Source organism: Tachyglossus aculeatus, chromosome 3, assembly GCF_015852505.1.
Source record: "Tachyglossus aculeatus isolate mTacAcu1 chromosome 3, mTacAcu1.pri, whole genome shotgun sequence".
NCBI lineage: Eukaryota > Metazoa > Chordata > Mammalia > Monotremata > Tachyglossidae > Tachyglossus > Tachyglossus aculeatus.
Window position 1 is genome coordinate 20,718,194 of NC_052068.1, and position 15,106 is coordinate 20,733,299.

A 15,106-nucleotide genomic window follows, 5' to 3' on the forward strand; every position below is an offset into this window, starting at 1 on the left:
CAACTCTGCACTGTATCTGCAATGTATTTATATTAATGTCGGTCTCCCCCTCTAGACTGTAAACTCATTATGGGCAAGGAATGTGTCTGTTCATTGTTATACTGTACTCTCCCAAGCACTTAGTACAGTGTTCTGCACTCAATACACGCTCAATAAACACAACTGAATAAATAGTCCATGACCTCCACCTGAAAAATCTCCCAAAATTGAAATCTCCCCAACAAGAGATTCCCTGCAGCGACCCAGAGAGGGGGAAGGGACACCAACAAGGCCACAGCCATCACCACCTCACTTATTTTATTTGGCCGCCACCTATAAACTCAGCCACCCGCTCTTCCACCCATCGGGCCCAGAGCCCAAGACCGGCAACGAGCCCAAACCTCTTGCAGCTGGGCTCCAGGACCTTGGCTTTCACCCATATGTCAGGCACTGACATCTCTTTGGGCAAACCCCTTAACAGAGCCAAACTAGGCCCTCCTCTCGCCAAGCATTGCTCTTATTGGCTTCCAAGTACTAGAGCTCTTAAAGGACATTCCAAGGCACAGCTTGTTCTGGTGGGACGACCAAGAATGATCCATCATTTCCTGATTTCTTAGGGGCAAGGGATTAGGCCCGCTCAGTTGGCACACTGGCCAATAACTGCAAGACCAAGTCACCAGAGGGCTCCCAATGATGGGAATAAAATAACCACAGTGAAGGTGGCTTGGAGGTCAAATTAATTAGCGTGTGCATCTTTCACCTCAGTAGAACTGAGGCGGCTTGAACGTTCTATTCAGGAAGGCAGAGGTGGATCCACAGGAGTGAAGAGCACGGGATCCCGGGGCTGGAGAGCAAGAAGAAGGCAGCCACCAATCGCCTGCATCTTCAGGGCCATGGTGACAGAAAGAAGAGGCCCAGAAACAGATTTTTTTTATGGTATTTGTTAAGCGCTATATGCCAAATACCACCCTGAGGTGGATATAAGTTAATCAGGCCTGACACGGTCCCTGTCCCACATGGGACTCGCAATCTAAGTAGAAAGCATCACAGATATGGAATCACCATTTTGTAGCTGAAGAAACTGAGGCACAGAGATGTGAAGTGACTTGCAGCAGGATGCAGCAGGTGGAGTCAGGATTAGAACCCAGGTCCTCTGGCTCCCAGGCCCAAGAGAACAAATGAACCAGAAACAGAGTGCATTCCTGGCTGCCTTAACTGCAGGAGAAGGAAACAGAGATGATGGGGTGAGGGGGTGGGGGAGAGAAGGGGGCACGGAGAGCAGCGGGTCTGCCAGACTGAGCCCCTTCCTTCCTCTCCCCCTCGTCCCCCCTCCATCCCCCCCATCTTACCTCCTTCCCTTCCCCACAGCACCTGTATATATGTATATATGGTTGTACATATTTATTACTCTATTTATTTATTTATTTTACTTGTACATATCTATCCTATTTAATTTTGTTAGTATGTTTGGTTCTGTTCTCTGTCTCCCCCTTTTAGACTGTGAGCCCACTGTTGGGTAGGGACTGTCTCTATATGTTGCCAATTTGTACTTCCCAAGCGCTTAGTACAGTGCTCTGCACATAGTAAGCACTCAATAAATACGATTGATGATGATGATGATGATGACCATCACTACGGTGACTCTCTACTGCTGCTGAAATAGGGCTGGTAAAATGGGACTCAGATCTACTCCAATCAACTATTTACTGAGTACTTACCGAGTGCACTTGAGAGAGTCCAATACAGCAGAGGTGGTTGCTACATCCCTGACCACAGCGAGCTTAGAGTCCACTCACAATGACCCCTCATCCTCACCCTCGAGATGTAAGCTCGTCCTCTAGACTGTAAGCTCGCTGTGGACAGGGAATGTGTCTGCTTTTTGTTATATTGTACTCTCCTAAGCACTTAGTACAGTGCTTTGCATACAGTAAGTGCTCAATAAATGTGATTGAATGAATGGATGAGCTGACCCAGCCGAGCAGAAGGAAGGAGATCTTCCAGGAACCAAGGTTGGGTGGGAGGAGGAGAAAGCATTTTCCTTGCATTCAGCCCCTTCCAGAGGGTTTCTGGGTAAGTATGAGTATGATGTGAGCTCATCATCAGGGACTGTCACTGTTTATTGTTGTATTGTACTTTCCTAAGTGCTTGGTACAGTGCTTTGTACACAGTAAGCGCTTAATGAATGAAATATGACAATGAATGAATGAATGTGGGGCCCCAGGCTAGGGGACACCTGCAAGGCTGAAGGGAAGGGGGGTGTACTACAGTGGGGAGAGCCACCCATCTGAGCGCTGCAATCTCTTCATTACCTCTGCTGGGCATGAAGGCTCCAAATTGTTCTAAAATTAGCCACCAAAAAATGAAAGGCAAGGGCCCTGAGGAGGATGGGAGCCGATACAGGGGCCACCCATCTACCCCCAGCTATCGTGAGCCAGGAGGTCATGGGTTCTAATCCTGGCTCCACCATTCGGCTGCTGTGTGGCCTTAGGCAAGTCTCTTTACTTCTCTTGCCTCAGTTACCTCATCTTTAAAATGGGGATTGAGACCGTGAGCCCCACATGGGACAGGGACTGTGTCCAACCCGATCTGCTTGTATCCACCCCAGTGCTTAGCACAGTGTCTGGTACATAGTAAGTGCTTACCAAATACTACAATTTATTATCACTGGGAGGGCAGGCTGTAGCCAGCCCCATCCAGTCCCCCGACCAGTGCGAGCTAGTACAGTGCTCCACGCACAGTAAGAGCTCAATAAATACGATTCAATGAAGGAATGAGACCCTACTCAAGCTAACCCGACCCCTGTTCCCAGCTTGTATTTGATCTATTCCAGGCAGTGAATTATTTAGCATCAATCAATGGTATTTATTGAGCACTTACTGTGTGCAGAGCACTGTACTAAGCCCTTGGGAGAGTACAACAAAGTTGGTAGGCATGTTCCCTGCCTGCAAGCATTACGAGGAGCTGCTTGGATCCCTGCTGCTCCATCCACTGAGCAGCGTGACTTAATTGACAGAGCACAGATCTCTGAGTCAGAAGGCCCTGGATTCTAATTCCGGCTCTGCCACATGTCTGCTCTGTGACCTTGGACAAGTCACTTCACATTTTGGGGCCTCAGTTACTTCATCTGTAAAATGACGATGATGATGGCATTTATTAAGTGCTTACTATGTGCAAAGCACTGTTCTAAGCGCTGGGGAGGTTACAAGGTGATGAGGTTGTCCCACTGGGGGCTCACAGTCTTCATCCCCATTTTACAGATGAGGGAACTGAGGCACGGAGAAGTGAAGTGACTTGCCCAAAGTCACACAGCTGACAACTGGCGGAGTGGGATTTGAACCTATGACCTCTGACTCCAAAGCCCATGCTCTTTTCACTGAGCCATGCTGCTTCTCTAATGGGGATTAAGAGTGTGAGCCCCATGTGGGACAGGGACCGTATCCACCCTGATTAACTTGTATCTACCCCAACGCTTAGAACAGTGCTTGGCACATAGCACTTAACAAGTACCAGAATTATTAATTCTTGTCCCAAGGCTGCAGCAGTGCCGTCCTCCCCCAGAAGTCTCCCCTGGAATCCCCCTTTTACTTCCCCACGAGGGAGAGGGGGAGGGCAGGAGAGCATCATGGAATCATAAAGTTCCCTGGCCGCACGGGCTGCCATAGAAACTAGCCAGAGGACAAAGGAGAGATGCACAGCTGCAGTCTATAAAGATTTCACAGCCTTCGAAGACGCTGCTGCCTCAATCTCTGATAGTGCATGACACCCATATTGATTAGCAAGATACACGTGGAAAATTACCACTGTTATTTTAAGCCCAGGGTTCACTCTTTCCCGGGGCCTCCCGAGTCTCCTATTTCCATCATCTCTTTTTCTTTCCAAGCTGCTCTGTCTGGGCCAGTCCTCCTACTAGAAATACAACCTCTCCCCTTTCTGGCCTCTGCTCTCACGGTCCCCTGAGCCTTCTCTCAAAGTAGTCCCAGGTACAGTAGCTTTCCTCATGCAAAGCAAAAAGTATGAGAGAGAGAGAGAGAGAGAGAGAGAGAGAGAGAGAGAGAGAGAGAGAGAGAGAGAGAGAGAGAGAGAGAGAGAGAGAGAGAGAGAGACCACTTTCCTGCCTGCTCAAGGATGATTAATTCCCAGGGCTCTTGAGAGCTTGTAGTCTCCACCTCCATTCCTCAATTGCAAAAGTTCATCTTCCGTGGCACCTTCTTCACTAACTCCAACCTTCTCCACTCTACAGGGTCAGTAACTGCAGGGGATTCAACGGAAATTGACCCCTGGGGGTGAGAAAAAGGATGAAGGGGGAGGTTTCTGCTACAAATTTGAAAAGGAAAAAGATATGCAGAGTTTTAGAACCACAGAATAAATGCTCTATTGCTAGAATACAGCGAGAAAAATAGGCAAGGCAGGACCTGGAAACGGTCCTTATGGTGGTGGTGGTATTTGTTAAGAGCTTATTATGTGCTAAGCGCTTTTCTAAGCACTGGGGTAGATACAAGGTAATCAGGTTGTCCCATGTGGGGCTCACAGTTTTCATCCCCATTTTACAGATGAAGGAACTGAGGCACAGAGAAGTGAAGTGACTTCCCCAAACTCACACAGCTGACAAGTGGCAGAGCCGGGATCAGAGCCCACGACCCCTGACTCCCAAGCCCGGGCTCTTTCCACTAAGTCACGCTGCTTCTCTTATCAATCAGTGACATTTATAGAGAGCTGACTGGATGCAGCATACTCTACTAAGTGCTTGGGAAAGTACAATACAATAAAGTTGGTACAGTTCATAGGCAGAGGCATTAAAATAAATTACAGATGGGGGAAATAGTAGAGTATAAGGATGTGGACATAAGTGCTGTGGGGCTGGGGTAAGAAGCCAAGTGCTTAAGGGATAAGCCAAGTGCCTAGGCAATGCAGAGAAGAAGGAGAGGGGAAATAAGGGCTTAGTCAGGAGGAAATGTGGACGTTAAGTGCTGTGGGGCTGGGGTGCTTAAGGAATACATAGCCAAGTGCCTAGGTGATGCAGAGAAGGAGGAGAGAGGGAAAATAAGGGCTTAGTCAGGAGGAAATTTGAATTTTAGGAAGGTTTTGAATATACAGAGAGTGACGGGCTCTCAGCTATGAACGGGGAGGGAGTGTGAGCAGAGCACTGTACTAAGTGCTTGGGAAGGTACAATACAATGGAGTTGGTCCAGGTGATTCCTGCCCCCGAAAGCTTACAATCTAGTGGCAGATCATGGGACTGGGCAAGTCAGAATAGCCAGGTCGTAGCTTCATCTCTGCCCCTTGCCTGCTGTGTGATCTTGGGCCAATCACTTAACCTTTCCATACCTCAATTTCATCTGTAAAATGGGGATTAAATTCCCCTTCTCCACCCTCTTTAACTGTGAGCCCCGTATGGGGCCTGATTCCAATCTAATTATCTTGGATCTACCCTTGCTTGGCACTGACTTAATAAGTACCATTATAATCCTTGCGGAGAGCTGACCACCAGGGGATTTCATCCAGGGCTTCAGAGTGGGCTCACGCATCTAGCTACTCCTTTTGTGAGTCCTGGAGCCATAGAAAAGATTGGAGATAAAGAATGACTTACTGAAGGTCCACCCAGAATCCTGAGGAACTCCGGCTTTTTGCTTAGATTCGAAAGACTACCTCTCCTTTTACCTTCTTCTCCCATTCTCTTCCTCCTTCCATTCAACTCCCTCTCCCCTCAATTTATAACACCTGCCAAGACTACAAATTAAAGAAGTTTACACAGGTAACCAAAAACAGCTGTCAGGAAGACAGGGAAACCTCTTTGCTCACCACTTGCTAATCTCCCTGTGGGAAGTCTGACCAAGAAGACAGATATTTCCAGACTTGGCACCCTGCATACAATCTGCAAGGAGTCATTTAAGCGTGCTAAAAATTTTCCAAAATACACACCCTCTGAAACTGGGGGGGGGGGGGGGAGAAAACCACCGGGATGCTAAGACATCATCGTGGCTTCCTAAAAAATCCAACATGCAATCTTCCCTCCAAGGAGGCTAGAGCTGTGAGTGCAAGATCTACAAACACATACCACCTTAGTGATATGTACTAAGAAATGCAGAGTAACACAATGAATTTACATAAACACACAGACTGTCTAAAGGGATAGAACACAGATTGTATAGGAATATAAACACATGCTTTCACCGCACACATTTAAGCACACACTCATTCTCCCCCCAACAAGGCTCAGGCAGCGCTATGAATGGTACATGGCCTTTTTAAGAATTCAAGACTGAAGGGAGGTGAAGGAAATGATGTTCTCATGACTTAAAATGGCCAATCTCTCTAACCTTGGGACTCTCCTTCCAAGACTCTGCTCCACCAAAAAAAAAACGCTTGTCACAGCCCTCCCCCGTTTTTTTAAAAAATAGTATTTGTTAAGTGTTTACTATGTGCCAGGTACTATACTAAGCCCTGGGGTAAATACAAGATAATCAGGTTGGACACAGTCCATGTCCTGCACAGGGCTCACAGTCTTAATCCCCATTTACGGAGGCACAGAGAAGTTAAGTGACTTGCTCAGGGTCATGCAACAAAAAAGTGGCGGAGCCCGGATTAGAATCCAGGTCCTTCTGACTCCCAAACCTGTGTTCGCTCCACGAAGTCATTCTGCGTGGCTTAGTGGGAAGAGCACAAATTTGGGAGTCAGAGAATGTGGGTTCTAATTCCGGTTTCACCACTTGTCTGCTGTGTGCCCTTGGGCAAGCCGCTTAACTTCTCTGTGCCTCAGTTCCCTCATCTGTGAGAAGCAGTGTGGCTCAGTGGAAAGAGCATGGGCTTTGGAGTGAGAGGTCATGGGTTCAGATCCCGGCTCCACCAATTTTCAGCTGTGTGACTTTGGGCAAGTCATTTAACTTCTCTGTGCCACAGTTACCTCATCTGGAAAATGGGGATTAAGACTGTGAGCCCCCCGTGGGACACCTTGGAACCACCTCAGGGCTTAGAACAGCGCTTTGCACATAGTAAGCACTTAAGAAATGCCATCATTATTGTTATCTTTAAAATGGAGATGAAGACTGTGAGCCCCAGGTGGGGCAACCCGATTACCTCGCATCTACCCCAGCGCTGAGAACAGTGCTTGGCACATAGGAAGCACTTAACAAATACCATTGTTATTCCCCAAATACACAGTCTTTGCATTTGGATTTTGCCAGCCTCCCCCATTCCTGAACTAGGGGCAGTTGGGATCCAAGCCCCCACCTCCAAATCTGGCTACGGGTCACTGTGGAAGAGCCCATTCCCTATCTGGGTTTAGAGGGCAGAGGAGGGATCAGGGGAAACCACCATGTGTCCCCTGCCAGGGAGATAAGGCAGCACCAGGGAAAACAATAGGGAAGAGAGGGATTAAAAACCTCGGCCAGATTCCGGGTTCCAGCTTCCAGGGTCCCCCAGCCCCCCAAAAAGGGGGAGATTCTCTAGCAAAGAGGTGCGGGCAACCCTTCTTAGGGGCTCCTCACCCTTGCCAGGGATGTTGGCAGGGCTGAATCGACAGAATCAGCAGGCACCTTAAAGGCAGAACGTGTTTTGCGGATTAAAGAGAGCAGTCCACAGGGACGTGGGAGGGGTTCACGGAGGGGATGGAGATGGGGGGATCGCGACCCCCAAAAGGGCATTTTGGACCCAGCTCCTAGAAGTCCAAGGGGCCCGCGTTCCTGGTCCAAGAGATCCCCCTCGCCCAGGTTGCGAAGGGGGTTCTGAATTCTGGTGGGCTCTGCAGGGAGAGGGCGAAGAAGGGGCCCCTACTTACAGCCTCTCGGTGGCTCGGGGGATGTTTTTGGGGACGGCTGTGAGGCCGGTGCCGTGGCAGTCCACGCTGGCCCCCGTGCAGGTGCAGAGCGCCGGGCAGCCTCGGGCCTCCGGGGGGAAGGCGGCGTGCCAGGCCGCCACCAGCCACAGGCAGGCCCGGAGCCCCCCGAACGGCCGCTTCACGCCCATGGTGCCCCCCGGGCTGGTGCCCCCCGGGCTGGTGGGGCCCGGGCTGGTGGGGCCCGTGGCGGGGGGACCCCCGCTGAGCGCTGCTCCGGGCCCCGCGCTCCTGCCACCATCCCAGCCCCCGCCGGCTGGGCGAGCGACAGCCCCGGGCAAGGACGGGCGGGGGGCGAGGGCCGAGGGGCGGGCGGAAAAACCCCCGGGGGCCTGGAGGCCAACACCCCCGGACCCTTCGCAGGTTTCCCCCGGGACCGCAGCTCGGGCGCCTGGTCCTCTCTCCCTCTCCCTCTCCCTCTCCTCCCTCTCTCCCCGCAAACGAGGACTGGCTAGGAGGAGGAAAACGGGAAAGCCACGCTCACACGCATACACTCACACACACACACTCACTGACACATACACACTCCCAGCCATCAATCTCCGGCAGCAGGCTGAGCCCTGGCTCCTCCCCGCTGTGCTCCCCTCCCCTCCCCATTATCCCCTCCCCATCATCGCCTCCCAACATCCCCCTCCCCATCACCCCTTCCCCATCACCCTCCTCCCCCATCACCCCCATCCCCATCACCCTCCTCCCCAACACCCCTTCCCCATCACCCCCTCCCCATCACCCTCCTCTCCCCATCATCCCCTTCCCCATCACCCTTCTCTCCATCACCCCCTCCCCATCACCCTTCTCTCCCATCACCTTCCTCCCCATCATCCCCTTCCCCATCACCCTCCTCCCTATCACCCCCTTCCCCATCACCCTCCTCCCCATCACCCCTTCCCCATCACCCTCCTCCCCCCATCACCCCCATCCCCATCACCCTCCTCCCCCCATCACCCCCATCCCCATCACCCTCCTCCCCAACACCCCTTCCCCATCACCCCATCCCCATCACCCTCCTCTCCCATCACCTTCCTCCCCATCATCCCCTTCCCCATCACCCTTCTCTCCATCACCCTCCTCTCCATCACCCTCCTCCCCATCACCCTCCTCCCCATCACCCTCCTCTCCATAATCCCCTCCTCATCACCCTCCTTCCCCATCACCCCCCCCTCCATCACTCCCCTCCATCACCCCCTTCCCCATCATCCCCTCTCCCCATCACCCCCCTCCCCATCACCCCCCCATCACCCTCCTCCCCATCACCCCCTGTCCATCACCTCCCTCCCCATCATCCCCCTCCCCATCATCCCCGTCCCCATCACCCCCTCTCCTCCCCATCACCCCTACCCTTTCCATTTTCTTCCCTCTCCCTCACCCGCTTCCAGCTTCTCCCCCGGCCCCACAGGAAGGATGTGGTGGTGGTGGCGGCAGCGGGGTGTTCTCTACACTTACACACTGTGAGCCCCATTTATTCATATAATCACTTGAATTTACTGAGTGCCTACTGGGTGCAGAGCGCTGGGAAAGTACAGAGTGTCTTAGTGGAAAGAGCATGGGTTTGGGAGTCAGGAGATGTGGGTTCTAATACTGGCTCTACCTGTTGTCTGCTGTGTGACCTGGGGCAAGCCACTTCACTTCTCTGCGCCTCAGTGACCTCATCTGTAAAATGGGGATTAATAATAATAATTATCATAATCATTTTATTTGTTAAGCACTTTCTTCATGCCAAGCACTGTTCTATGCTCTGGGGTAGATAAAAGGTAATCAGGTTGTCCCATGTGGGGCTTACAGCCTCAATCCCCATTTTACAGATGAGGTAACTGAGGCACAGAGAAGTTATGTGGCCTGGCCAAGGTCACACAACAGACAAGTAGCAGAACGGGATTAGAACCTTCTGACTCTCAGGACTGTGCTCTTTGCACTTCACCATGCTATAAACAGACATCAATATAAATAAATAAAATGACAGATATGGACATAAGTGCTGTGGGGTGGGGAGGGGGGAAGAGCAAAGGGAGCGAGTCATGGTTAGAGAAGCAGCGTGGCTCAGTGGAAAGAGCCCGGGCTTTGGAGTCAGAGGTCATGGGTTCAAATCCCGGCTCCACCAATTGTCAGCTGTGTGACTTTGGGCCAGTCACTTCACTTCCCTGGGCCTCAGTTCCCTCATCTGTAAAATGGGGATTAAGACTGTGAGCCCCCCGTGGGACAACCTGATCACCTTGTAACCTCCACCGTGCATAGAACAGTGCTTTGCACATAGTAAGCGCTTAATAAATGCCATTATTATTATTATTATTATTATTATTATGGTGACACAAAAGGGAAGGGGAGCTGTGGAAAAGCAGGGCTTAGTCTGGGAAGGCCTCTTGGAGGAGGCCTTTGAGGATGGGAAGAGTGATTGTCTGTCGGATTAGAGAAGGGAGGGCATCCCAGGCCAGAGGTAGGACGTGGGCCAGGGATCGACGATGGGACAGGCGAGAACAAAGCCCAGTGAGGAGGTTAGCGGCAGCAGAAGATCCGAGTTTGCGGGCTGAATTGGAGAAGGAGAGAAGCCAGGTGAGGTAAAAGGGGGAGAGGTGATGGTGGGCTTTAATAATAATAATAATAATGGTATTTGTTAAGTACTTACTAGGTGCCAAGTACTATTCTAAGTGCTGGGGTAGATAGAAGATAATCAGGTTGTCCCACGGGGTGGGGGGGCTCACAGTCATCATTCCTTAAACCTCCTTGTGGGACACGGACTGTTTCCAACCCGATTTGCATGTATCCATCCCAGTGTTTAGTAGAGTGCCTTGCACACAGTAAGCACTTAACAAGTGCCACCCATATGTGCCTGCGAGTCGGCGCTGGGGCTAGCACACTCACACAATCCCCTATACACTCACAGGATCTGCACTGGCCAGAGAACGCGCACTGGTATCTCTGTACCAATAGTCCATTGTATAACCATTGAACCCGACCTGCTGCAAAGCTCTAAGGGGTAAGGCACACATGGTCACAGATTTTCTTTTCCTTCAGCAAATTATCAGGTTGGATTTCCCCATTGGGCGGCACTGATCACAATAAACCGAGCCCTTCTTCCTGAAGATTCCCACCCAACCCTGGACCCAAATACTAACGTATCTGGAGAGATTTCCCAAGACAGCTTTTCAACTTGATTTGGGAAAATGCCCACCCACTGGGGTTTCCGAGGCTGTCAACCAGCTCACCCCTACTGTCTTTTAATAATGATAGTATTTGTCTAAATGTGATGGGAACTTCTGGCTCCTGCCCCAGGACCCTCCCGGTCCTGCAAACCCAGACTTTCATTGTGCTCCTGGGAATCTGGAGGCTACAGACAGCAAAAACTGTTCTATAGTTTTGAATCCACCCCCGCCACCTGCACATCCGATCCCATCCCTTCACACCTTACCAAAACATACTCTCAGAGAAGAGGCATGTCCTAGTGGCTAGAACACAGGCCTGGGGGGTCAGAAGGACCTGGGTTCTAATTCCCACTCTGCCCCTTGTCTGCTGTGTGACCTTGGGTAAGTCACTTAACTTCTCTGTGCCTCAGTTCCCTCATTGTAAAATAGGAGTTAAGACTATGAGCCCTATGTGGGACAAGGACTAGGTCCAGCCTGATTAACTTGTATCCACCCCAGCGCTTAGTACAGTGCCTGGCACATAGTAAGCGATTAACAAATACCATTAAAAAAAAATTTCCCCCTCCCTTCTTCCCTCCCTAACTGCCATCTTCAGCTGTTTGATCTCCAATGGCTTCTTCCCCACTGCTTTAAGACATGCCCGTGTTTCTCTTATCCTACAAAAACGCTCCCTTGACCCCACTGTTCCCTCCAGTTATCACTCCACTCTCTCCTACCAGTCTTCTCCTAACTCCTTAAACAAATTGTCTACAGCCACCATCTCAAGTTCCTCTCCGTAAGTTTTCTCCTCCCATGAAAGAGAAGCTTTCAATCTGGCTTCTGTACCCTTCACTCCACAGAAACCTCTCTTTCATGGGTCACAAATGATCTCTTTCTTGTCAAATCCAATGGCTTCTACTCCATCATCATCATCATCATCATCATCATCATCAATCGTATTTATTGAGCACTTACTATGGGCAGAGCACTGTACTAAGCACTTGGGATGTACAAATTGGCAACATATAGAGACAGTCCCTACCCAACAGTGGGCTCACAGTCTAAAAGACTCCATTCTAATCCTCGTTGACCTCTCAGCTGCCTTCAACTTTTCAACCACCTCCTTCTCCTGGAAACGTTATCCAACCTCCGCTTCACTGATACTGTTCTCTCCTGCTTCTCTTCCCATCTCTCTGGCCACCGCGGGCTCCTCCTCTGCCTCCCATCCTCTAACTATGGGTGTCCCTAAAGGCTCAGTTCTGGGTCCCCTTCTATTCTCCATCTTCACCCACACCCTTGGAGAACTCATTTGCTCCTGTGGCTTCAACTACTACCTCTATGCAAACGATTCCCAAATCTACATCTCCAGCCTTGCTCTCTCTCCCTATCTGCAGTCTTGCATTTCCTCCTGCCTCCAAGACATCTCTACTTGGATGTCCTCCCACCATCTCAAACTTAACATGTCAGACAAAACTCTTTATCTTCCCACTTAACCGAGCCCTTCCCCTGAGTCTCCCATTACTGTAGACAGCACCACCATCATTCCTTGACTTCTCTCTCTCAATACACATATTCGATCACTAAATCCTGTTGGTTCAACCTCCACAACATTGCTAAAATCCATCCTTTCCTCTCCATCCAAACTGCTACTATGTTAATCCACTTTCCTGTACTGCCTTTCCTACTGTATCAGCCTCCTTGCTGACCTCCCTGCCTCATCTCTCCCCACTCCAGTCCATACTACATTCTGCTCCTTGGATTATTTTTCTACAGAAACGTTCAGGCCATGTTTCCCCACTCCTCAAAAACCTCCAGGGGTTGCCTATCCACCTCTACATCAAACTTCTTACCATTGGCTTTAGCACACTCAATCACCATGCCCCTTCCTCCCTCTCCTCGCTTTGTTTCTACTACAACCCAGACCATTTACTTGGCTCCTCTAATGCCAACCTACTCACTATACCTCGATATCATCGATCTCACCACCAACCTCTGGCCCGTATCCTGCCTCTGGCCTGGAGCCAACAGACAGTTACTCTCCCCTGCTTCAAAGTTTTATTGAAGGCACATCTTGGCATCCAAGAGGCCTTCTCTGATTAAGCCCTCTTTTCCTATTAATTCCTCTCCCTTATGCATTACCCTAACTCGCTCCCTTTATTCATCCCTCCTCCTAACCCTAGAGTACTTATGTACAGATCCTTAATTTATTTATTAATGCCTGTCTCCCCCGCTAGACTGTAAGCTCATTGTGGGCAGGGAAAGTTATAGCATCATATTATAGTGTACTCTTCTAAGCACTTAGTATAGTGCTCTGCACACAGTAAGCACTCAATAAATATGATTGATTGATTGATTGATTGATTGATTGAATTCCTGAGCACACAGACATATGGGAGCTACATAGAGGTAGAAGGCATTTGTCCGGAGGATTTCCCTTTGATCTGTGGTGGAGACTTTCCATGACCCAGAAACACTTCCTTTACGGTCCCGGGGCCCTCCCAATGGGTCAGCCAGCTAGCCAGCTGGCTGGGGGAGACTCTGCACTTTCCTGGGTTGGATTAAAAGGGAGATGGGGAATGAATCTTCCTGCTTGCCTTTGGCCAGCAGGCTCCTGCTCTGGAGGGTGTCATTCTTTCTCCCTCTTGTGGCTAGAGAGTCAGCAAAATCAGTAGAGAAAATGAGGCTTGACTTTCTTCCCATCTGAACTTCCTTTCTACCTGGGCCATCGCTGCCTTTAGCTCTGGCTCCATCACTGCAACTGTTCCACGTCATCCCCCGGGCCTGGAATGCCCTCCCTCTGCCCATCCGCCAAGCTAGCTCTCTTCCTCCCTTCAAGGCCCTACTGAGAGCTCACCTCCTCCAGGAGGCCTTCCCAGACTGAGCCCCTTCCTTCCTCTCCCCCTCGTCCCCCTCTCCATCCCCCCATCTTACCTCCTTCCCTTTCCTACAGCACCTGTATATATGTATATATGTTTGTACATATTTATTACTCTATTCATTTTACCTGTACTTATCTATTCTATTTATTTTATTTTGTTAGTATGTTTGGTTTTGTTCTCTGTCTCCCCCTTTTAGACTGTGAGCCCACTGTTGGGTAGAGACTGTCTCTATATGTTGCCAATATGTACTTCCCAAGCGCTTAGTACAGTGCTCTGCACACAGTAAGCGCTCAATAAATACAATTGATTGATTGATTGATTGTTCCCACTAGAGCAAGAGATGAGCCGAGGGGAGACCAGTTCTGGGTAGGGCCGGAGGGGGCCCCAGGAGTATCGGGAAAATCCCAGTAGGGCATCTTCTATGTGGGGGCCTCATGGCTTCATCCGACCAGCCTTGTCCCCGGGCCACTTTTTTTTATTGGTATTTGTTAAGCACTTACTATGTGTCAAGAACCATGGCTCAATGGAAAGAGCACGAGCTTTGGAGTCAGAAGTCATGGGTTCAAATCCCGACTCCACCAATTGTCAGTTGTGTGACTTTGGGCAAGTTACTTAAATTCTCTCTGCCTCAGCTACCTCATCTCTAAAATGGGGATTAAGACTGTGAGCCCCCTGTGGGACAACCTGATCACCCTTGTAACCTCCCCAGCACTTAGAATAGTGCTTTGCACATAGTAAGCACTTAATAAATGCCATCATTATTATTATTATTACTAAGCACTGGGGAGATAGGTTAATCAGGTTAGACACAGTATGTGTCCCATATGGGGCTCACAGTCTTAATCCCCATTTTGCAGATGAGGTAACTGAGGCACAGAGAAGTGAAGTGACTTGCCCAAGGTCAGACAGCAGACAAGTGGCGATGGCCCAGGATTAGAACCCAGGGCTTTCTGAGTCCCAGGCCTGTGCTCTATCCACCAGACCATGCTGGTTCCCAATGATTTACCAGTTAATACCATTATCTTCAAATTTTCCTGCTCCTCCACCCTCAAGCATTTGTCCCAGTGAGGATTTCCGAGTTGGTCCTGCCCAGGTACCAGATCAGCTGCAAGGCAGGAGTTGCTGATTCTCCTGACCTCCCCATTCCCTAGGGTGACTAAACCCTTCCCTGCTTCTCTCCCTCTGTCCTGCCATCCCTGTCTTCCCTCCCTTCTTCCCTCCTTCGCTCCAAAGCTCCCTTTCTCCAGTGGGGTCCATGTTTCCTCACCTCCAGGGTCTGAGGAGGAGCAGAGCTGCCAAGA

The 15,106-nt window shown here is 50.3% G+C and overlaps 1 protein-coding gene across 1 annotated transcript in view; it reads right to left on the reverse strand.

Moving 5' to 3' along the window:
• The window catches only part of SLIT1 (slit guidance ligand 1), a 320,078-nt gene extending 312,137 nt beyond the window's left edge, over nt 1-7,941 (reverse strand). Inside the window, exon 1 of the mRNA XM_038744026.1 lies at nt 7,754-7,941. Within this exon, the coding sequence (XP_038599954.1) occupies nt 7,754-7,941 (188 nt within the window). The remainder of the gene's footprint in view (nt 1-7,753) is intronic.
• Nucleotides 7,942-15,106: the final 7,165 nt, after the last annotated feature.